Source organism: Phialemonium atrogriseum (genome assembly GCF_030411735.1).
Source record: "Phialemonium atrogriseum strain 8032-3 unplaced genomic scaffold QBC33scaffold_6, whole genome shotgun sequence".
NCBI lineage: Eukaryota > Fungi > Ascomycota > Sordariomycetes > Cephalothecales > Cephalothecaceae > Phialemonium > Phialemonium atrogriseum.
In genome coordinates, this window is record NW_026848143.1 from 897549 (window position 1) to 919500 (window position 21952).

General features: G+C 57.3%; 8 protein-coding genes across 8 annotated transcripts; 4 read left to right on the forward strand and 4 right to left on the reverse strand.

Moving 5' to 3' along the window:
* Positions 1-20: 20 nt before the first annotated feature.
* Positions 21-2891, forward strand: QBC33DRAFT_331623 (putative mannosyl-oligosaccharide-alpha-mannosidase). The gene is made up of 2 exons (XM_060423676.1): positions 21-974; positions 1038-2891. Exons 1-2 carry the CDS (start codon positions 326-328, stop codon positions 2555-2557), a joined length of 2169 nt encoding a protein of 722 aa, XP_060285897.1. The 5' UTR covers positions 21-325; the 3' UTR covers positions 2558-2891.
* Positions 2892-4029: 1138 nt separating this feature from the next.
* Positions 4030-6547, forward strand: QBC33DRAFT_331625 (amino acid permease). The gene is made up of 4 exons (XM_060423677.1): positions 4030-4653; positions 4833-5040; positions 5136-5345; positions 5424-6547. The coding sequence occupies exons 1-4, from the start codon at positions 4287-4289 to the stop codon at positions 6496-6498; spliced, it is 1860 nt and encodes a 619-aa protein (XP_060285898.1). The 5' UTR covers positions 4030-4286; the 3' UTR covers positions 6499-6547.
* A 3389-nt stretch (positions 6548-9936) lies between these two features.
* QBC33DRAFT_513170 (putative exs family protein) lies at positions 9937-11243 on the reverse strand (the record flags this gene model as incomplete). The annotated part of the gene is made up of 2 exons (XM_060425961.1): positions 9937-11078; positions 11153-11243. The coding sequence occupies 2 exons, from the start codon at positions 11241-11243 to the stop codon at positions 9937-9939; spliced, it is 1233 nt and encodes a 410-aa protein (XP_060285899.1).
* A 1390-nt stretch (positions 11244-12633) lies between these two features.
* QBC33DRAFT_513171 (uncharacterized protein) lies at positions 12634-13180 on the reverse strand (the record flags this gene model as incomplete). The annotated part of the gene is made up of 2 exons (XM_060425962.1): positions 12634-12783; positions 12905-13180. 2 exons carry the CDS (start codon positions 13178-13180, stop codon positions 12634-12636), a joined length of 426 nt encoding a protein of 141 aa, XP_060285900.1.
* Positions 13181-13592: 412 nt separating this feature from the next.
* QBC33DRAFT_556975 (Pex12 amino terminal region-domain-containing protein) lies at positions 13593-14885 on the forward strand (the record flags this gene model as incomplete). The annotated part of the gene is made up of 1 exon (XM_060429772.1): positions 13593-14885. One exon carries the CDS (start codon positions 13593-13595, stop codon positions 14883-14885), a length of 1293 nt encoding a protein of 430 aa, XP_060285901.1.
* Positions 14886-14954: 69 nt separating this feature from the next.
* On the reverse strand, positions 14955-15389 carry QBC33DRAFT_331886 (uncharacterized protein). The gene has a single exon (XM_060423679.1). It carries the CDS (start codon positions 15267-15269, stop codon positions 15024-15026), a length of 246 nt encoding a protein of 81 aa, XP_060285902.1. The 5' UTR covers positions 15270-15389; the 3' UTR covers positions 14955-15023.
* On the reverse strand, positions 15390-17544 carry QBC33DRAFT_331939 (uncharacterized protein). The gene is made up of 3 exons (XM_060423680.1): positions 17331-17544; positions 16717-16839; positions 15390-16634 (listed from the first exon to the last, which is right to left on the reverse strand). The coding sequence occupies exons 1-3, from the start codon at positions 17349-17351 to the stop codon at positions 15510-15512; spliced, it is 1269 nt and encodes a 422-aa protein (XP_060285903.1). The 5' UTR covers positions 17352-17544; the 3' UTR covers positions 15390-15509.
* A 2050-nt stretch (positions 17545-19594) lies between these two features.
* QBC33DRAFT_331868 (alpha/beta-hydrolase) lies at positions 19595-21681 on the forward strand. Its single transcript, XM_060423678.1, has 4 exons — positions 19595-20060; positions 20200-20243; positions 20323-20964; positions 21241-21681. Exons 1-4 carry the CDS (start codon positions 19944-19946, stop codon positions 21389-21391), a joined length of 954 nt encoding a protein of 317 aa, XP_060285904.1. The 5' UTR covers positions 19595-19943; the 3' UTR covers positions 21392-21681.
* The last annotated feature ends 271 nt before the right edge of the window (positions 21682-21952 follow it).

Below are 21952 nucleotides of genomic sequence, written 5' to 3' on the forward strand. Positions count from 1 at the left end.
TCAGACTCTGAAGTCACAGAGGTACCTATAAGTGTGCTACATAGTGTAGTTCGTCGTTGGTCCAAGCTTTTTCTCCAACTGTCCTTTTCCCTGCGAACGCCAAGCCTTTGGCGCCTTGATTGCTCACTGCACTTTCTAATTCTTGTACCTTTTTTGGATTGCTTCCTTCCATCCCTTACCGGATTTTACTGGGGAGGTCTTGACTGCTGGAGCTGACATTGCATTGTTCGTGTGCCCTTACTCCCGTCTTTGTCGTTGTCATCTATCCTTACGAAAGCTGCCCACGTACTCGGCTCGCGATGCACCGGACCCCAGTGGCAGCTCAATGAACGTCCGAGATCCCTTCGATCTACACCGAAACAGCAATTCCGCCGCATTCAACGTCCTCCGACTCACCGCAACCCAGGCAGCCGCCGGCATCCGCGAGAAGGCCGTCGAGGTCGGCACCAATGCGCTAGAGAAGGGCAGGCAAGCCGTCGAGGACATGTCATTCGCCGTGCCGAAGAACGTGCCGTCGTTTGCGAACCCGCAGAGATTAGTCGAGGACCAGCTGTGGCCCTCTTCCGGCGCTACCGCTCGCTCTACCGGGGGACCCCGCGGCGGCCAGTCCGCCGGAGGACTGCTGGGAGGTGTGCAGAACAGGGTGGGCGGAATCCTCAACCCCGACAGAAACGCCCTGCCCATGTACAAGGACAAGCCGTACGCGTACGCGCCCTCCAAGCGGGCCCGCCCGCTGTACAGGAAGAAGAGGGTCCTGGGGCTGCTCACACTGCTTTGCCTGGTGTTCCTGTGGTATTCAGGCACCTTCAGGGACCGCCACGAGAGGGCTGTTTCGTCCTTGTCCCGGTGGGGATGGCTAAAGGCAGAGGAGGAAGCAGAAGCAAAGGGGGGCAAGGTGGACTGGTCAAAGAGAAGAGAACGGGTTGTCGAGGCCTTCGAGCTCAGTTGGGATGCTTACGAGCGCTATGCGTGGGGTAAGCAGAGAAATCCGAGGGTTTCGCCGCAGGGGAGCTTTACTGACTGAACGACTCGCATAGGTCAAGACGAATTCCACCCCATACAAAAAACGGGGACATATATGGCGCCGAAGGGCTTGGGGTGGATTATCATTGATTCATTGGACACGCTAATGTTAATGAACCTTACATCCCGACTGTCGCACGCAAGAGAATGGATTTCCCAATCCCTGACCTGGGATCAGGACCAGGACGTGAATACGTTTGAGACTACCATCCGGATGCTGGGCGGCTTGCTGTCAGCACACTATCTCTCAAACGAGTATCCGGACCTCGCCCCGATAGCTGACGATAACCCCGGAGCGCCAGGAGAGGATCTGTACCTGGAGAAGGCCACTGATCTGGCAAACCGGCTGTTGTCGGCGTTTGAGTCGCCGTCGGGAGTGCCGTATGCTAGCGTCAATCTGGCCCAGTTCAAAGGCATACCCTCACACGCCGACATGGGCGCGTCGTCGACCGCGGAGACTACCACGTTGCAGCTGGAGCTCAAGTACCTTGCGAAACTTACGGGCGAGAAGCTCTTCTGGGACAAAGCGGAGAAGGTGATGCAGGTGGTTGACGACAACGGTGCCAAGGACGGCTTGGTTCCCATCTACATATATGCCACGGACGGGAAATTCAGGGGGAATAACATCCGACTAGGCAGCCGCGGTGATTCTTACTACGAGTATCTCATCAAGCAGTATTTCCAAACAAACGAGAAGGAGCCGGTGTACAAGGAAATGTGGCACGAAGCCCTTGATGGGGTCAGGAAGCACCTCGTCACGTATACCGAGCCATCCCGCTTTACCATCATCGGTGAGCGGCCAAGTGGCTTGGACTATGAGCTGTCGCCGAAGATGGACCACCTGGTCTGCTTCATGCCCGGCTCGATTGCGCTGGGGGCCACGGGCGGCCTGCCCGAGAAGGAGGCCAGGAAGCTCCCAACCTGGACCAAGCGGAATGACGCAGACATGCAACTCGCGCGGGAGCTGATGCACACGTGCTGGGGCATGTACAAGTACATGGCGACTGGGCTTGCGGCTGAGATCACTTATTTCAACATTGGCAATCCGCCACTGGCCGAATCCGCCCCACACTCGGCTCCTGCCGACTTCGACCCGGACCCCTACGCGCAATGGCGGCAGGATTTCGACGTCAAGCCCATGGACAGCCATAACCTGCAACGGCCGGAGACGGTCGAGAGCCTGTTTTACATGTGGCGGATCACGGGGGAGACAAAGTATCGCGAGTGGGGCTGGGAGATGTTCAAGAGCTTCATGAAGCACACCGCCGTCGACAACGGGGGCGGGTTCACCTCGCTATCCAACGCCAACATCGTCCCGCCGATGCCCAGGGATAACATGGAGAGCTTCTGGCTCGCGGAGACGCTCAAGTACTTCTACCTGCTGTTCTCCCCTGACGACCTGCTCCCGCTCGACAAGGTCGTCATCAACACCGAGGCACATCCGTTCCCGAGGTTCGATATGGGCCAGTTGTTCTCCACGGGGTGGAAGCGGAAACCCAGGGACAAGGACGGAAATATCGTTGCCGAGGGTTGAGAAGAACCCCCGGTATATCACGTGAGGGGGTCTTCCGGATTGCATTGATGGTCCAAGAAAGCATCGTCAAGCCTCGGCTATCGTTTTACTTGGTTGAAAAATGGCGGGAGTCAGGCTGCTTCTTTGTATACAACACGTAAACGACAGCTTGGGACGCCGAGCTCGAGATTGGACATGAGTTGGAGTTTCAACTGAATCTCAAGGAGCTAGTTCAAGGGACGGAAAGATTAGGTAATATGCAACGGTGGGATGCCGTCTACCTACAGAAGGGCTAAAGAACCAGCTCGAGAAATTGGAATTGGAAGTTGAAGCAAACTGCATGATCCGCTCTCATGTCTTGCATATTTGAAGTCCATCCTGTTATCGGAGGTGGGTATTGGGTGAGGTATCCGCATGGACCCGCAATATGCACGGAATCGAATCCCAGTATGTAGACCAATGGCCGCCCAACCCCACAGTCTCAACCCCAGCTATGTAATAGGATCGATCTGCAGATCATCGCCGCTTCCCAAACCTCGGTTGGCTCAGGGCGAGACAAGTTGGCAATTGAATAATCCTGCTGTCGTCACGACCTTCCTGCTGCCTCGGCTATGGAGGCCGGGCGGCCGATCTGAGTGTTCCGGTCGAACCATAAGAGGGGATGATATAGCCACTATGTAAGAAGTCCATACTCGGCTATCGAGGTTCCCGGACAAAGGGCTTGCTTACAAGGAGGAAACTGGGGGATTTCCAAATTGAAAAGCCGGGCCAGATGATTGCATTTCCCGTATTGTAACTGGGGCTCGTGCCACCGAGCCCATGGTCCAAGTTGTTGTCCCACCGGGTTAATTCCCGATGCTTAGGTTACATGCGAATTCCAGCGTATCAAGGCACCGTTCAGGATATTCCAACTCGTCTTTTCTGTCCCTGGCCTGCGCGCGATGTGCTCGCCTCACCTGGTTTGCCATGCGTCCAATGGGACTCCAGCAGCGAATCTCGTCCCACCCACCCACTTTGACCCAACTACCTTGCAAGAGGCTCTGGGGTAAGCGAAGCTACGTTGTAGGTGGGAAGGTACCTGCTAAGCAGTCTTGGATAGGATTTTTTCTTTGATTTTTTGAACAACTGGACCGAATATTTAACGGAGTCGGGCAATGTGTTTGGCTTAGATAGAACGGAAGAGCATTGAGACTTTGATAGAGGTGTTTGATAAGCTGCGTCTTTGCGGCCTCCATCTGGAGTCTATTATAGTCCAGGCGTATAATGGACCTCGGGCGGGTGGTCCTCCTAACAGCGGGTCGGTGCTAGCCAAATCGACCACCGGTGTATTCTCCTTACCTCTCTACTCTTTGCGCGACTGCGTCAGCACGATCTGATCCAGCAAACAAGCCGTATATTTTTGCTTTTGCCAATGGTGCGAGACCCCTACGGACCGGTGACCTTACCACAGAACCTCCTGAGAGGATGAATTCGCGCCCCCCAGATTCGCCACGCAGCTCGCCCGACCAGACGTAAAGACTACAACGACGACCGACAGCGCACACGCAGAACCTTGACGGCCGATTGCGACGGTGGATTGCGACAGGCACATCAGCAGCCCCGACGACACCAGCGACGTGCGGCGGGGTGGCATATATCGGCTAGACTCTAGAAAACCCAGACCGGGGGGAGGAAGCACACCTTCGCATCGCGGCAGGGCGGTGCCCGGAGAGACGACGACATCCCACACCTACTGCCCGCTCCGCGCGCGATGCAGCCAGATATCGAGTTGAACGTCTTGACCGGAAAGGAGGATTCGCTGGCGCAGGGGAGCACCTGGAGCATGCGGGATGCGGGCTACGATGCGCCGGGCCGGCGGCGGGGGCCGGTGTCGCCCTTCGGCCGCTGGGTCGAGGGCTTCCGGAGGGACCCCAACAGCCGAGCTAAGCGGGCGGACCACCGCCGGGACGGGATGGGCGGTCCCATGGACAGGAGGAGCTCGGCCGCCTCGGGGGGTCGCCATCGCGGCGCCCACTACTTCGACCTGCACGCCGCCAACCTGGGCACCGCGAATACCATGCTGTCGAGGGAGCTCAAGGGGAGACACTTGCAGATGATTGCCATCGGAGGCTCAATTGGTGAGAGGCTTTTCCCACTTTCTCCCACCCCTAGTCTTGATTCTCTTTGGATGAAGAATCCAATTGTTCTCCATTAAATGTTTTACCCTTGTGTGGCGCACAGCCACCCATGCGCCGACCCGCTGCAGCATCAATGATGTTTGCTTTTTCCGTGGCTAACATGGCATGATCCACACCAGGTACCGGCCTGTTCGTCGCCTCCGGCAAGGCGCTCTTCCTCGGCGGGCCGGCGTCGGTCTTGATAGCGTATACCTTCATCGGCGTGATGCTGTACTGCACCGTCCAGGCTCTCGGCGAGCTGGCCGTCGTGTTCCCCGTTGCCGGCTCCTTCTCGGCCTTCTCGACTAGGTTCCTGGATCCGGCTTGGGGCTTTGCCATGGGGTGGAAGTAAGCGTCGTTCCCCCCCTCCAGCTTGCGAGATCAACTTCTTCGCTGTACCGCTTGTTATAGAGAGGAAATCGAAAAGGCTAACGGGGACAAAGTTACGCATTGCAGTGGCTGGTCGTCTTGCCCCTGGAGATCATGGCGGCGGCCATAACCATTGGATACTGGAACGCCACCATCGATAGAGCCATATTTGTCACTATTTTTCTCGTCATCACCATCACCATCAACCTTTTCGGCGTCAAGGGCTACGGCGAGGCCGAGTTTGTCTTTGCCATCATCAAGGTGACCGCCGTGGTGGGCTTCATGTGAGTGGGACCATATTTGCCTGATAAGGGGGTTTACCCTCATACTCTCCCGCTCTACACAACTGACCACGGGCCCAGCCTCCTCGGCATCGTCATCAACATCGGCGGGACCCAGAACGAGGGGTACATCGGCGGCAAGTACTGGCAGAACCCGGGGGCGTTCCACCACGGCATCAAGGGCCTCTGCTCCGTGTTCGTGACGGCGGCGTTCGCGTTCGCCGGCACGGAGCTGGTGGGGCTCGCGGCGGCGGAGACGGCGAACCCGCGCAAGTCGCTGCCCACGGCGATCAAGCAGGTGTTCTGGCGCATCTCGCTCTTCTACATTGTGTCGCTGACGCTGGTCGGGCTCCTGGTCCCGTACACGGAGCCGCGGCTGCTGGGGGCCAAGAGCATCGTGGACGCGTCGGCGTCGCCGTTCGTCATCGCCATCGAGAGCGCCGGGATCGGCGTGCTGCCGAGCGTCATGAACAGCGTCATCCTAGTGGCGGTCATGTCGGTCGGCAACAGCGCCGTGTTCGGCAGCTCGCGCACGCTGGCGGCCCTGGCGGACCAGGGGCAGGCGCCGAGGGTGCTGAGCTACGTGGACCGGCGCGGGCGGCCGCTGGTGGCGATCCTCGTGGCGTCCAGCCTCGGCTTCCTCGCCTACCTGACCGACATCGACGAGCAATCCGACGTGCTCGGCTGGCTGCTCGCCGTGTCGGGCCTGTCGTCCATCTTCACGTGGGGCAGCATCTGCCTGGCGCACATCCGCTTCCGCAAGGCATGGGCCGCGCGCGGCCGGTCGCTCGACGAGCTGGCGTTCCGGGCGCAGGCGGGCGTGGTGGGGTCGTGGATCGGCTTCTCGTTCAACGTGCTCGTGCTGGTGTCGCAGTTCTGGATCGCCGCCTGGCCCGTCGTGACGGGCGGGCCCGACGACCCCCGCACGCCCGGCGCCGTCGCCAAGAGCTTCTTCCTCGAGTACATGGCCGTGCCCATCGTCGTCGTCTTCTGGCTGGCCCACAAGCTCTGGTTCCGCACCAGCATCGTGCGCATCGAGGACATGGACATCGACACCGGCCGGAGGGACTTCAACCTGCCCATCCTGCTGGCACAGGAGGTCGAGGAGAAGCGCTACTGGCCCAGGTGGAAGAAGGTGTACAGGTTCTTCTGCTGAGGGCGGGCCCCCGAGGGGAGGGAATTGGTTCGGCCCTTTTATTTTAATTCTTTTTAACTGTGTCTTACCTCGGTGCCTGGACTGTTGGGTCTGGATTTCAGGTGTACTTTGGGATAAGGGAGGACCAATCATCTACCAGTTGGGGCAAATTTAAGGTGGCTAGGAAGGATGGTGGGCATAGACGAATTTTGAAGCCAGAGGTAATGATCAGGGAGCACCCTGGCGGACCAGCGAGATGGATGGAGGTTCGGATGGAGTTCCGCAGAGATACCATTCCGGCTACTTGAGACACGCTCACGCTCTTGGGAAATGAGCACAACCACCTAATTAATATGTTTATGATGTAACGGCGATGATTCCCCTGCGACCTTCGCAAGTACACTATGGTATTTGTGCCAAACTTCCCATTCGTGACCATTAATCGGTAGGCTGCCGGTGCCACATGTGGGCGGAGACGCCTCCCTGAGACTCTGGCCTGGGGTCCCAGGCCAGGCTCACTATCAAGTTATAGTCTCTTAAGAAAAAGGGGAAAGCCCGACTCCAACACCATCGTAGCCGCCCCTCCACCTCTTTCATTCCCCGTTTACAACCAACTCAACCCATCCTTCCTCGACGGCGGCCGCTCCGCCGGTCGCAACGGTGGCGGCCGTCCATGCTGCAGCGGGGACATCGGCATCGGCGTGGGCGGCGGAGGCGGAGGCGGAGGCGGCGGCGCCTGGTTGTATTGGCAGTGCTCGCCCCTCACCTCGACGACGCGGATCCGCCTCTTGAGCGTCTCCCGCCGCACTTCCTCCGGGCTCCTCAGCCCGGCGGCCTGCCGCGCCATCTCGCCCGTCCGCGCCGCCAGCTCCGAAATCCGCCGCCTGCCCCTGGCTGAGAGGGCTGCGAGGCCGAAGCGGCGCATGCTGGTGGTGCTGGTGCTCGACGTCGTGCTTGTTACCGTGTTCGTCTTCTTGATCTTCGCCTTGGACTTTTTCTCCTTCTCCGTGCCGCGTCGCCCCTTCCCTTTTACTCCCCCCTCCCCCCCTTGGTCGTCATCCTCTCCCGCCCTCCCCTCCTCCACCTTTACCTCCTCCCCTCCCCCCACGTCGCGCGACTGCCCCTGCTGCAGCGGCTGCTGCTGCCACCACCGCACGGACGCCTCCGAGCCCCCCGACCCCGCCGTCGACGCAGACGCCCGGAAGAGCGACGCCGAGTCCCGCCGGAACACCTTGGCCAGCGCGGAGAGGCGGCGCCTGCGGGCGCCAGCCTGCTGGTCGTCGCTGCTGTCGTCGTCGTCGTCGTCGAACGTGCTCTGTAGCGCCGGCGGCGGGTAGGGGGTCGGGGGCGGTCGGTTGGTGGTGGTGCTGCCGCCGCCGCCGCCGGGGCCGGCTGGTGCCTGCTGCGGGTGGTCCATGCTTGGGTCGCCTGGGAGGGAGATGCGGAGGTGGGACTGGCGGTGTTTGGTTGGGGGCCTGGGCTTATGCTGGTAAGGGCTTGGATCTGAGGTGATGGTTGGGGTGCGGGCTAGGCCAGTAGGAGTGTTGTTTTTGTCTGTTCCAGGACTAGAGTGTCGACGGTTATGGGTTGCGGAAGAAGAGGAGGTACTCTGCCCTAGGTTTGTTTCCGCAGAATGATAAAGGTCTTGTTGATAACTTGAGCCAGTGAATCTATCGGAGTCAAGTGAGTGTTCTTGGTTTGGGCCTTGCCGAGTGATTCCTTGAAAAAGGTCTTTGCTAAGCGGTTGGGCCACCCAATGTTTGTCGCCAGACCTTGTGAGGTTCAACGAGGCCGGGACCTGGATGGCTGACTGGATATCCCATGTGTCCCAGCTCGTCGGGTCGGACCCAAACTTGGTCATGCGAGCCTCAGATGAAGAGTCCCCATAGAGCTTGACATAGATGTCTGTATCCGGCTCAGAGATGGTAGCCTCCAGGTCCTGGCTATATACACTACTCGTGGTGCTCGTGGGCGAGAGCGGAGATATCTCCTGGACGTTGTAGAGGTACGACCTATCAAGACTAACATCGACATCCATCAGTTGCTTGATCTTGTGTGAAGAGTCGTGTCCCGAGGGCGGCGAGGAAGAAGACACAGGGACTGCCATCGTGGGCATGCTCATGCTGGGGAGGCAAGGAGTATTCTGGACTGACTCTTTTGGGTACAGAGACAGTATCTCGTCTTCCGGCGTAACCGAGGTGCTCCTCACTTCCGCCTCCGTCTGCGGCTTTGGCTGCGGCTTCATGTTTGTAACCTGCGTGTCTAGTATGACGGCGATGTCGGCTTCTCTCAGCCAGTCGAGGTTGGTATCGTGGTAGTCAACACTGTCCTTTGGAGTTCTGAAGGCCTTGTTCACTTCGCTGCTGAATGTTGAGCCCCCAGATCTTCTTCTCCTGGTCGGGACTGGCGGGAGAGGTTTGGCCGAGTAGGTTGCCACTGCCTCTGGTGGAGGAATCCCCCGTCCGGGCGGAAACCCTATTTCCATCCCTCTCAGTGAAGAGTTGGAAGGCTTGCTGGGCAGCCATGGCCTTCTGTTTGCAATATTCGAGTGGGATTTATGATCCATGGCGTGAGACAGCCTTGGGAAAGAGATGATGAGAGGCTTTGCCTGAGAACCAAGCCATGATTTAACCCCGAGCGTTTCCAAATCTCAACCAACATCGACGAGGGACAAAGCAACAGACAGCGTCGCCTCCATTCCACCGAGTTGCTTCTAAGGCCGATTACGGCGCATCTTGGCCGCCACAGCGGAGTCCTTTGTCGAAAGTATTATGCCATACAAAGACGGTTGACTCGACCAGGATGCTGACTAGAAAATAGTGCGGGCAAGGAGTCCAACAGCCCGTAACGAGTCAGCTGCCAGCTGGATGACCACTTGGCTGCGAGACTGACCGGGGATCTCGACTCTCCCATCACTCCCCTGACTCCCACTCAAGGCTTCCACCTGTCAAGACTGTAAGTTTGCCAGCCGGAAGAGCACCTATGCTTGCAGCATCAATGTGGTTGGATGATTTCATCCCGCTGCTGAGCACCAAACTGGGGCACATTTGGTCATACCCGAGTCATATCGAACCTTCACAGAGCACCTCCTACAACCTAGAATCCCCCCACGGGAAACAAACAAAGCAAGACTGGGGAAAGTTAAAGCTCCCTTAGAGCCAGGGTCAGAAATGCCACAACGTAAGAAGGAGCGTGGGCTGAAGTGTCAAGGGATGGCCTGAGGGAAGAAATAACCCAAGGGATGAACGGACAACAGCAACCAACTGCCCCGAATTAATAAACTATGTTAGTGTTACAAGCCGACCTAGGTAGAGATGCCAAAGTCTATCATTATTACCCCCGTATGCCCCGTGACTCCCCTCATCCCTGAAAATGCGCACTCACATTCGACTGTTGGTCTATAGATTGAACCCCGTGTAGCTGTTAGACAGACGCCTCCCAGTCAAATCTGCGAGGGAATTAATCTTCCTCATCCGCGTACTTCCCCAGATAGTCTCCCAGGAGGATGTCATCAACCCCCAGGCCAGTCGACGTATTGCGGAGCCATTCCGCCTCGACTCGGAAGAAAATCCACATCCACCGACGGAACACCTCCAAGAACTGGGTGATGAATATTGAGCTTTCGAAATCGGCAATGCGTTCCTGTGGGCTCAGCTTGAGGACCCAGGTGCATCTCAGGACCAGATCCAGCACGATCACTGCGTAATAGACCCCCGGCTTGTGAATGAGCAGCCTCCTGCGCAGGCCAAATGGATACTCGGGAGAGTTCCGCTCCCTTGCGCTGCTAAACAGGGTCAAGTCCCAGTCCTTTGCCACATCCCAGTAGAACGAATACAGCGAGTTGAGCAGCAGCGAGGCCACCCAGGCCCGATACAGGCCGGCCGGCGAGAAGTGCTGGTCCTCGGTGGGCACCCTGCGCTGCATGGCGCCAAAGACGATGACGGGGAAGGCGGTTGCGTACTTGGCCGCGTTGGCGAGGTGCTGGCCACCCCAGCCCGCGCTCTGGCTGAACGGCGCGCGGCGCACGCGGCCGTACTCGATCAGGCACTGGCGCAGGCGGATCAAGCTGGGCACGGCCATAACCATCGGCACGATGACGGAGCCGCCGCAGCCGCGGTCCGGCCGGTCCGTGGCGCTGCCGCCGCGCGCCAGGAACATGCACACGCACACAAACAGGTCGGCCAGCACCTTGGCATAGCTCGTGAGCGCGTCGGCGAGCAGGATGTCGCCGAACTTGCCATCCTGCGCGTTCGCCAGCCCCCCGATGCTGACGCGCTTCAGCGCCCACAGTAGCCGGCTGCGGCCCGTGTGCGAGACGGAGAGCCTGCGGAGGGGCAGGGCGAACAGGGCCGCCAGGACGACGAGGTAGGTCATCGGCACCCAGTCATAGTAGATGACGAGCTCGGGGTCACGATGGGTGAACCACCAGAATGTGACGATGGAGAGAGCGAAGGTGCCGGAGAGGAAGGTCGCCAGGCGGTACGTCGAGCTGTGGTGGGATAATTGAGACGGGCTGGAGCGTTGGGGATAACGGATCAAGGAGGGCACGTCGATGCTGAGGCGCTCGAGATAGTGGAGGTTGAAACCCCATCCCCAGACAGCTAGACGTCGGTGGTAGGTTAGCTTGAGACCCCGGACGGAGACACGATGCTCTGCGATGTTGCTCGAGACTAACCTAAGATAATAATGAAGGCGACTCGGTATGGCAACGGAAACGTTAGGCTGAACGAGTCGAGCCGTGATTCAACTGCAGGATCACCGTCCATTGTGACTAGGCCTCCTGTTATATCTAGGAGGCATCGGGTTTTAAGCGGCGTTGCAATCCGGGCTCGTCGAGAGGGCAGAAATAAAATGTTGTCTGGAATTGAAATTGAATAGATAATTACAAGGCTCGGCATGTGTTGCGGTCTTGGAGGACCCGCTATTTTTGGCCCCCAAAGCACCCCCTTACGAACCACAAAATGAAGCAGCGCGTCATACGTCATACGACCCCCTAGATTCGATCTAATATGCTAAAGTTCAGACTACAGAGGATCCCGACGCTAAATCCACCCCTGATCCAAGCAGGCCAACAAGGTTGCAGTACCATCACATCACATTTCGAGACTCGCAATCAATAAACTTCTGCTGGGGTTTTGACCCCTCGTGTGCTGAAATTTGTCTTCAAATTCGTTGAGGCTGGGCTAGCAAAGATATTGAATATCATGCCTCAAGCGGCTAGCCATCTCGCCTGCATCATGTCGCGTGACCCCAAGAACCCTCAAGCGCGAAAACGCAGAGGAAGCATTTTCTACCTGACGGACATTATGAGGCGCGTCGTGATTCCCTCCAACCAAGTGACTTGGAACCAGGCTATAAGGACCTTCTCAAGTTTCCACGTCGTAACACTGGCCATTGCTGCGCTGACCGTCGGGATTACTGGTAGAGCCACCATGACTTATCGCATGGTGGTGAGAACCGGCGCTGCATTTATCGTCGATAGAAGGGTGCGGACAGCGTGCCTTGTTTAGGCCTACTACTCGGACCCCATAAACCGGTAGCGTCGTAAGCCGTTGGCTGCTGAGCTTCTTCTCTGTGCGATGCGGCGGGTGAACGCGCTGGGATCGAGGCTGAACCTGTGTCTCCTGGCTGTTTTCATTAGGGTGCTCCTTGGTACACCTTCTTCTGTGACTTGATGTACTTGTTCACCGACTCTGGAATCAGATCTCGGACACTGTTGCCGTTTCGAGGTCTGCCCGGACCTTGGCAGAGCTGACGTCGTTGTAGGACGACGACACCACCCAGATCTTGTCACACGGCTTCAGGTTTCCAGAACCCGGTGCAGGTAGGCCTTATCAGGCCACTCAACGATGAAAACGCCGTATTCCCCCGATATCGTATCGATGTCTGTAGGTGCCCAGGCTTTCGGATGGTCCATAGTCATGGCTACGTCGGCACCGATGAGTAGGACGATCCGCGCCCTCTTGAAGGTGCCCTCCACAGATTTGATGACCCCAAGGACCCGACGTTATTAATACATGATCGAAATGTTAGAGAACATCTGCCGTCGTCCTGTAAACCGGCGAGCCAGTTTCGTTGCAGCGCAGAGCCTCTCAAGGGTGAACTGATATACGTTAACATCCTGTACTAAGACTTGCGATCCCATTTGCTAGGCCCCTAAAGTACTCGAGAGGAATAGGGATCAAGTCCCGGTATAGGACACTGGCGCCACTTGCCCAGAATATCAGTATCCTCGACTGCCAGAGTGCACATGGCCAAACGTTGCTGCGTTGGGGCGAGGTCTTTCTTAGCGTAAGAGTCGCTAACCTGCAACGCTCCGTTCTCGAGTTGGTATTGGCTTAGTTAGGGGGTTTCGAGAGCAACGGGAGCATTTCTCGAGAGTAGGCTTATCTCCGACTCTTGAGACACGACTGTGAACGTAACGTACTGGCGACAAATAATTGCCCACTATCTCGAAGTCGGTGTCGGTGCCGTGTTGCATGCATTTCGACATCTCGAACATCTTTAAGCGTGCAGAGTAGTGATGGGCGAAAAGCTCCCACAGGCCACAAGAACAAGAGGAACCTTGTTCGCCTGAGTCATGCGACACTTTAAGCTTGTTGCGCGGGAACATGTAGGGCACCATCGTCGGTTCTGCAGGCGGTGTTCGTGCACCCGGCAGCTGAGGTACAGTCATACTCGGCGTCGGAGAGTCTATCGTCATGGTGGATGAAGGGCAGGTATTGCCCTGCGGCGAGAGTGCAGCAGATACAAGAGTCCAGTGCCGAAGGTAGATGCAGCATGCACGAATTCCACTGCCTGCAACCACGGGAGGTGACGTTGTTAATTACCACCCCTGTCAAGCTCACCAAGCCATTCTACTGGCCAGCCTTATCAATCAACAACACCCCCTGCGGCCTTGCCATGTGCCTAAGCTTTCATCCGAGGCACAACGCATTTCGACTGCCGAAGCCGCCAAACCGGATGACTTGCGCCGACAACACTTTAGGCCTTTTGAACGACCCAAAATCCAGTTTCCCAAGCGCGCCCGAACCAGCAGTCACAATCCGAATAATTACATACCACAGCGGCCGGCATCGCTCGCAACCCACCCATAATAATAATAATCACTCGCAATGGCGGACGCCGGCGTCAAACCGCCGCCGCCGCTTACGAGCTCCCCCTACCCGTTCGCCGCGGCCCCGGACATCATCCGCGCGCACCAGAAAGATGCCTACTTTCAGGGCGTCCTGACAAACCAACTCTCCGACCTCCACCGCCGCCTCCGCGGCGCCCGCTCCGCCCACGCCTGGGCCGCCGAGGCCCGCACCGCCGCCGACCTCCTCTACCTGTGCCTGACCACCCTTCCCGGCAACCGCACCCTCGGGGAGGAGTACTGCGACCTCGTGCAGGTCGAGGCGCCGCGACCGTCATCGCGGGCACGCAGGCGCCGAGAAACCCCCGCAGCCCCCGACACCGACACCGACGACAACACCACTACAACCTCCACCACCGAAGACGACGGCGGGCCCCTCCTCCCGACCCCATCCCGCCGCGCCGCCCTCGTCGCCACCAGCGTCCTAGCGCCCTACATAGCCAGCCTCCTGATGCCGCGCCTCCGCGCCGCCCTCCGCTCGCGCCTGCAGTCCCGCCTCGCCGCCCTGGCCCGCCGCGGGCCCGGCCCGGAAGGCAGCGGCTCCCGCGCGTACCGCGCCCAGCGGTACCTCCTCGCCCACCTGGCCGACCTCACCTCGGGCTCCCACCTGCGCGCCGCCGCCCTGGCCGTCTTCTACTTCACGGGCGCCTACTACAGCCTCCCGAAGCGCCTCCTCGGCCTGCGGTACGTGTTCACGCGGCGGGCGGCGGGCGACGGGGCGGCAGGGGCGCAGGGGGCGGCGGACCGCGTGGGCTACGAGGTCCTGGGCGTGCTGCTGGCGGTGCAGATGCTGGTGCGCGGGTACCTGCACGTGCGCGCGACCGCGCGCGGCGGCGGCGCTGCCGAGGCCGAGGAGGAGGCCGCCGTGCGGGAGAGGGTGGTGGGCGGCGGTGGCGCGGTGGAGGTGTCGCTAGACGAGAACGCGTATAGTAGCAACAACGCGCTTCTGGTGGGGGCGGCGGCGGCGGGGGGCGGCGGCGGTGGCGGGCAGCGTAGCCCCGCCGAGATCGCGGCTTCGACGCACACGCCTCTGCCGCGCGGCGGGGGGCCAAGGTACGACCTCGCGGCCGAGGGAGTCATGGGGTGGATTAAGGGGAGGCAGCAGCGGAAGTGTACGTTGTGCCTGGACGGGCTCAGGGACCCTGCCGCGACGCAGTGCGGCCACGTCTTCTGCTGGGGCTGCATTGGGGACTGGGTGCGCGAGAAGCCCGAGTGTCCGCTCTGCAGGCGTGAGGCTATGGTGCAGCATATCTTACCGTTGAGGGCGGCTTAATCGTTGATAGCATTCCTCTCGAGCGCTTCGTCGTTGGTCTGTATGTATGATGAGCATGGGGTGACAACGCATTGATGAGACGGCGAGTAAGTTCCTCTAACGGTAGACAGAATAAATTTGTCTATGCTGCTTCTCTCATTACCACAGCTCTCTCTTTGCCAATTCAATTGCCCAAAGGAAAATAAACCAGCAAAAAGCTGAAAGAGGGAATATAGAAAAGAAAAAGGGGGACCATTCCAAGAACAACCCCCCAACCCCCCGAACTGGTTTGCTGTGTGTACTTGAGACACAAAACGGATAGACCATTAAAGAAGAGCAGAACAGCGCCGCGCCAACTACTCTATCTATCAAGGCTCCCGAGACCAGCTGAGAGCACTTTGCCATGTGCTCCGGAGGGGAGAGAATGCCGAAAACCAACCGAGAGAACCCCGCCGTAACCCGGTAAAATGAGCCTTAGAAACCTTGCAGCTTTTGATATGTATGCAAACATGCAGCGCATGAGTCCATGCCTGTGTATAGGTATCATGAGAAGGAAAAATCCATGCGACATCAACTCCGTTAAATCCTCCAGACCCGCGTACCGAGCGAGGCTTCTCTTCTCAGCTGGGTCGGGTTTATCGTAATTCAGACACAGAACAGGACAATCTCGCCGCGGTCGTTCTTCTTCAACCTCAACGAGCGCCAGAGTTCCTTCTCTTCCATCAGCTTGCTCACGGACTGGCTTGCGGAAGCGCTTCGTTCGCGATGGTAGCGCTTCAGTGCCTTGTTCATGCTGCATCCTCGCTCGCTATCCGGGCCCTTGTTCACGAAGCTCAGGAAGTGTTCGGCTCGAGGCTTATATAGTATCATGGCGTTGTCGCCGCCCTCCTTTCCTTCCTTGGAGCCCGGCCGGTATTCGAGGAGTTTCTGTTCCTTCGCACCCTCTAGGAGGTGGCGGCTGGACTTCTTTGTCCCCGACGGCGAGCTATGTTTGCGCTTCTTAGTCTTGGTCTTGGGTCCCGAAGAGATCATGGCCATCAGAGTGTTGCCAATGGCTTCGGCGCGGCTGGGCTTGCCATGTTTGGAATGCTTCGTCTTTTTTAGAGGGCTGGTTGGCGTCTCGGCAACGTCACCGCCAGAGTAGTCGGGCGAAGGCGGGAAGACGGACGGCCGAGTCATCAGCTTGTTCAATCCTCCCGTCAAGCCCGAGTGTAGTACTGGCGGCGCATCAGTCATGACTTGGTCGTGGACGTCGACGTGTAATCGCTTCCGCTTCTTGTCCTTCTTGACGTCTTTCTCGCCATCCTTGCTCCTCCTCCTCTCTCCCTTTGGTGCGGGGGTCTCAAACTGGGAGGCTGCAACCGGCCCAGCGCCGTACTCAACCATAGCCCCTTCTTCCAGCATTTGCCCTTCAGGGTCAAGGTAGGCTTCCGCGTCATAGTCGAACCGCACCAGTTGAGTTTCTTTGCTGAGTTGGGTAGGCCGAAGTAGAGACACATTCGAGGCAGAAGGCGTCGGATTGGCGACTAGGAAGTCAAAGACGTTGACGGGACCTTCATCCGCAGGAGGTGGAGTGGGTGCCTCTGGAGGTGGTTCGGCTGGTGATAGATTGTCATCATCGCTGTCGTCCTCATAATCCCTCCACTCGTACTCCTCGGTGGCATCCTCAACAAAAGCAGGTTGGGGCATGGTCTTTGGTGGTGCGGGGGGTGTCGCAACGAAGTTGCTCGTTTTTGCTTTCTTGTTCTTATACAGGGCGCCCTGGTATTTCTGGTCTTCGGTCATACAACTCTGGGAGGGAGTCAGTCACGTCAATAGTCAGCACTGGCGGGAAGGGAGGGCTGGCACGTACCGTATGGGCGCGATATTCAGTGCCAGGGAAATGGACCATGCAATCGATGCAGGTAAAAGTCGCCCCTCGACAACGGTTTCGATGTGGGTCAAGTTTCTTCTTGGTCAAAACATCGCCGCAGTTCTGAAAGGAGGCAACAAGGCAGACAGTTAGATCAAATAGTTCGGGAAGATGCTACGAAAAGGACTGCTCCTAGTGGACTGTATGGGGACGGGTGGGTAGATAAGGGAGGGAGGGAGCTCTGGTAGGATGGTGGCGACTGGGGAATGTCAAGGGAGAGTAACAGGAGACAATCGTAGGGGAGGATCAACCTGATCTGACCGGGGGGGGAGGGGTGTGTGTGAGACGGAGTGGGGAGGCGTGTGACAGAGTGTTGGAGGATGTTCCGTGGTGGTGGGTGTGCGGGAATGCGGGTGTGATGTCAGGTCTTAAGATTGCGCCTCCTATGTAGCTAACGCGGTAACGGGGAGCTTTGAACTTCGAATCCGTACCGTGACAGGCAGGGAGTGGGAGAGGGAGAGAAATGGGCGAAGCGACCAAATGGAGGTAGGGGGATTGAATGGGGCGAGGAGAGGAAGGGCGGTTGGAATGCACCAAGAGAACTGCAACTTTACCTCACAGGAGAAGGAAACCATGTTTCCCACTGGATAATGATGCTGAGTGATGCGCTGTCTGACGCAAAATGGTTTAATTGGCGGCGAATTGCACGAATGGGAGCGGCCGTGGTGTCTTTTGGGTTATTTGCAGATATCGCAACTTATATTGTGTAACGGCTTCTTACTGGGTGGAAGATCAGTCGAGACATACGGATCCGTACAACGGACGGAGGCAACGGGGAAAACGAGAGCTCTGCTGGTGGTAGAAGAACCGGAAGAAATTGGGAGACGCACGCCTTGCATAGGAATTTAGACAAGCCCCGGGCTAAGATGGACTAGCCGCTCTCGTCGGATGTCCTGTCAGGTACGAATTGTCGGCGGCGCGAGGAGGGAGGATAGTGCACAAGCCCACGAGCCTTACCCAGGCTAGAATCCGGGACGTCGAATGAGATCAGACCCAGCTGACGAACAGATGTAGGACCAGCTAAAACTCGCTTCTCCTTTGAAGGGCGGGTCTCGGCGATGATGGGTCAATGCCGAAGCAGGGAGAGATGGGCGCGGGCTAGGGTTGGCGTCTCGGTGAGTGATATCGATCAGACTTTCCTGTTGATGGGTTTTGTGGGTTGTGTGTGAAGAGGGAATGGGAGAGAAGGGAGGGAAAAAATATGCAGTGGATGAAGGCTCTGCTGTGTTTGGGCGTTGATGCATCGCTAGCTTGTTGCTGGGCCCCATTCTGATGGTAAACAAGCCCGCATCCCCTCCACAGATTGGCAGATTGCCGGAGTCTGCGAAAAGACTGGAGGTTACTGGATCCCTGTCAAACGCGGACTGGGGTGTGGGAGTAGACGACAGGCATCTGACACGAAACCCGAATGAGGCGTATTGATGGTTGGTCAGGAGACACCTTGGCTTGGGCGCGTTTCAATCAAATGTCTAATTTAGTCACGACCAATGCCGAACAGCCTCTCGCTGCACCGACATCGGGGGAGTGATTGTAGCAAATTCAGCCAATTGGTCGTCACGTCGCGCCGCATCGCGAGATCCCATGCAACGTTGATGAGCAAAAGGACGTTTTGATGTTTTGCAACTGCGTACTTCCGAATCAGGTACGGACTATTGATCCGTATTGTCTTTGGTCTAAATAAGCTAACCAGGAGCTCCTTGTATGTATGCACATTACAGTATGTGGGCTCTGAATGGGGCTGATGCAGCAGTTCTTGAAAGTTAGATGGGATACTTTCACTTACCTGATTTGATCGACTGCAGCAATAGTCGGGGGCAACCCAATCGCCTGTTCTCACAATGACTTCATCATTCTGATTCATCAACACGCCCGGCACCTTGACACAGACGTATAACAAGATATGCTATAACAAGACATGTTGGCGCTGAGAATCAAGATCCATGGCCAGACATGGCTAACGGATGGCTCCAAGAGGAAATACTGCGTAGTACGTATAGGTAGGTCAATGGCAGAGCAGAGATCGTTCCAGGATTGGTCATCTCAACTTATCTACTCGTGTCTTGAGCAACTCACTCTTCTGGCAATGATTGTCTGTTCCCCGTGACCCCCTCCCCGAGTCTCTTCACACCCCTTTCTCGGAGTGTTTCAGATTCAAGCTTCCTTCGACGACCTGGTGATACTGCTCCAAAGGGATTGGCGCATCAAACTTTCAGGGGTTGCAAGCTAAGCACGCTCTTCAGGGGGATCTTGAAGGGGCGCATGAGCAAACAGCGTGACCCAATGGTGCAGAGGCGCGTCGCGCGCGTCTATCGCTTGCATGCAACCCGAAGAGGCGAGCCCATGAGAACCTCTCCCCAAGCACCCACAAACACCCACAAACAATAATAACCACGGGCCCGGGCCAAACATGGTGGTCAGAGGGCAAACTGCAGTTGCCGGGCCAGATAACTGGCCCTAGTCAAGCCTGGCTGGCTGCAGGAGGTGAATCCGCTCTAGGCTCGGATCGAGCCTTGAATCCCAATCCCGCCTGCTGCCCCTTTCTGAAGGGGTTCTGGTGGGATTGTGACGAGACATTTTAGGCGCAGCAATAATTCAAAATACTGCACAATTCATTCAAGCCACGTCTCATGCAATCCGACATACAACCGGGCGATGCTCCACCTCATTTACAGAAGCAAACTGAATCATCGCCGCGTTTGCGCCTTTGTCATGGCAGACGTTCGCATTGGGTTGTCAATTCACATGGAAGCTGGTAAGACCCACTTCCCGCAATGAATAGCGACCAATCCCAGCAGTTGCTAACGCCACCGAGAGGAGTTATCGCAATCAGTGATCACTACCTGCCTGACTCCGTACGGTTCTGTATATGTAGGATGTGCTGGGTACTATTCAAAGACACTGCCCGGATTACCTCGAAAGTACGGATATTTGCACAAATACATCATTCAGGGGTGGGTTTATACGCTCGAACCCCTCCTTCACCTGGACCGTGCTTTTAGCCTCTGTTCCACCTTGCTTTGTCCCAATTTAACGTACAGGCACCCACCAACGAGGGCTTCACTCCAGGCGCCTCCTTATGCTGCACACTAAGAATTCGGCCGTCTTGCGCCTGGCGTTCTAAGCTTGAGCTCTACCACACATGTTCCCCAGCTTGAGCTCTCATCGTCATGTCACCCTCGCCCCCTTCAACCCCTCCTCCGAACCACGTTAGCGTCCTGGAGCAGACGGTGTCGCTCCTCAGCAGCGTCGCAGGCTACATGCGCCTGCCGGCCATTGCCTCAACTGTATGACCAGACACCTCTATCTCTCCCACCCACGGCCATGGCTTCATCGCCAGCAGCGCCGGCTGGCCGAGGGGGCAAGTTGGGAGCTTCCCCCATCCATAGGCACCCAGTCGACTAACACCACCTCTTCACCGCCTAGGGTATCGCCGTTCTCCTCACCACTGTCCTCTACTTCAAGCAGAAGTAAGTCGGTTCATGGCAGTCCGCGCTATATGGTGATGGGCGCTTCTCGTGCCACGGAGCTAACAACAGACTCGCTCAGAGCCCTGATCTACCCTTCACATATGCCACCGAACTCCCGAACCGAGGTCCCCCGCCCAAGTCAGTTCCAGATCAAAGATTACGAGGAGCTCATCATCCCTACCAATGACGGCGCGAAACTGTCGGCCTTTTACATCCGGGGCCCCCGCACCCGGAGCGGACGTGCCAATGTCACGGTGCTCATGTTCCATGGCAACGCGGGCAATATCGGCCATCGGCTTCCCATTGCCCGCATGCTGATAAGCTACACGGGCTGCAACGTCTTCATGCTCGAGTATCGCGGTTACGGCCTCTCAACAGGCGAGCCGGACGAGAACGGCCTGATGGTGGATGCCCAGACGGCGCTCGATTATCTTCGAGACCGGGCCGAGACCCGGGACCACAAACTCATCATCTACGGCCAGAGTCTGGGCGGTGCGGTCAGCATCAAGCTCGTGGCCAAACACCAGAAGGCCGACGATATCTCAGGCCTGATCCTCGAGAACACCTTCCTAAGCATGAGGAAGCTGATTCCTAGCATAATTCCGCCTGCCAAATACTTCACCTTGCTATGTCACCAGGTCTGGCCGAGCGACACATATATACCCCAGATCAAAAAGGTTCCCATCCTGTTCCTCAGCGGACTACGCGATGAGATTGTCCCGTGAGTAGCCCTCGTCTATATCCCATATCCGACATCCCTTCCCTTTTTGTCTGCCCGAGGCTGGCTGCCCCCTTTCGCCGAGGTCCCTACACATTGCGCACGAAGCTTCCTTGAGGAGCGTTTCTGTGACGAAGTCTACATCTACGAGGGCAGAGTGCCAATTCTAGCAGTTCCCCATTTGGAATCACGTCTCTGCTCTCTATGCTCCCCTCCAGCAGCTAGTGACTAGGTCTCACGCTATACCGCCGATGCTAACATATGTATCCTTTCGCAAAGACCAACTCATATGCGGCAACTATATGAGCTTTCGACGGCGCCAACCAAAATCTGGAAACCCCTTCCCAGCGGCGACCACAACTCGAGCGTCCTGGAAGAGGGGTACTTCGAGGCCATCGCAGACTTCATCGCCCAAGTCACCAGCGACTGAAGGGTGGATGATTTAAAGAAGCAGACGTCATCATGAGCTTAGGAGGAACGGCTTCTTCTTCTTCTCCTTCCATCTTCTTTCCTCCTCCTCCTTTTTGCCCGCGAAGGTCGCGATTCGCCTATCTCTACGGCTTTACCCGGGTCACAGGGGAAGCAAGGGCGGACTAGCGGGTTACTTGAAGGCCGCTACCACCTGCTATGTACATACCTTATTCTATTCTACAATTTGATACCCACCCCCCCTTTGCGGAGCTGAATTAGGTAGGACGGTAATATGCAATAACCTTATTTGGGGGGCCGGAACTACCCTGTTGGGTGATCGTGCATGGGCATAAAGTGTTGACCTGACGATCACGGAAGCACGATAAGCCCACGGCCAGGGGCGTGTGCCATTGCAATGATTGATCATCCGAAAAGGGGGGGCGGAAAGCAATAAGATAAAAGAGTACAGACTGTCTTGCTCAATAAGATACCCAACCCTGCTTTTGCCTGCCTACGGAAGCTTTCCCGCTTACTCGGTTCGTGTGCCACTCACTCTATCCCAGACAGCAACGCATGAAAG

What these genes read in the sequence shown, in the direction of transcription:
- QBC33DRAFT_331868 (XM_060423678.1), top strand. Translation starts at nt 19,944, where the DNA reads ATGTCACCCTCGCCCCCTTCAACCCCTCCTCCGAACCACGTTAGCGTC. An exon ending in TGCCGGCCATTGCCTCAACT is followed by an intron (nt 20,061 to 20,199) that starts GTATGACCAGAC and finishes TTCACCGCCTAG; the next exon opens with GGTATCGCCGTTCTCCTCAC. An exon ending in GTCCTCTACTTCAAGCAGAA is followed by an intron (nt 20,244 to 20,322) that starts GTAAGTCGGTTC and finishes AGACTCGCTCAG; the next exon opens with AGCCCTGATCTACCCTTCAC.
- QBC33DRAFT_331625 (XM_060423677.1), top strand. Translation starts at nt 4,287, where the DNA reads ATGCAGCCAGATATCGAGTTGAACGTCTTGACCGGAAAGGAGGATTCG. An exon ending in GGCTTTGCCATGGGGTGGAA is followed by an intron (nt 5,041 to 5,135) that starts GTAAGCGTCGTT and finishes ACGGGGACAAAG; the next exon opens with TTACGCATTGCAGTGGCTGG. An exon ending in ACCGCCGTGGTGGGCTTCAT is followed by an intron (nt 5,346 to 5,423) that starts GTGAGTGGGACC and finishes CCACGGGCCCAG; the next exon opens with CCTCCTCGGCATCGTCATCA.
- QBC33DRAFT_331623 (XM_060423676.1), top strand. Translation starts at nt 326, where the DNA reads ATGAACGTCCGAGATCCCTTCGATCTACACCGAAACAGCAATTCCGCC. An exon ending in TTACGAGCGCTATGCGTGGG is followed by an intron (nt 975 to 1,037) that starts GTAAGCAGAGAA and finishes CGACTCGCATAG; the next exon opens with GTCAAGACGAATTCCACCCC.
- QBC33DRAFT_331886 (XM_060423679.1), bottom strand. Translation starts at nt 15,269, where the DNA reads ATGGCAAAGTGCTCTCAGCTGGTCTCGGGAGCCTTGATAGATAGAGTA.
- QBC33DRAFT_331939 (XM_060423680.1), bottom strand. Translation starts at nt 17,351, where the DNA reads ATGGTTTCCTTCTCCTGTGAG. An exon ending in TGGTTTCCTTCTCCTGTGAG is followed by an intron (nt 16,840 to 17,330) that starts GTAAAGTTGCAG and finishes GCCTCCTTTCAG; the next exon opens with AACTGCGGCGATGTTTTGAC. An exon ending in CTGAATATCGCGCCCATACG is followed by an intron (nt 16,635 to 16,716) that starts GTACGTGCCAGC and finishes ACCGAAGACCAG; the next exon opens with AAATACCAGGGCGCCCTGTA.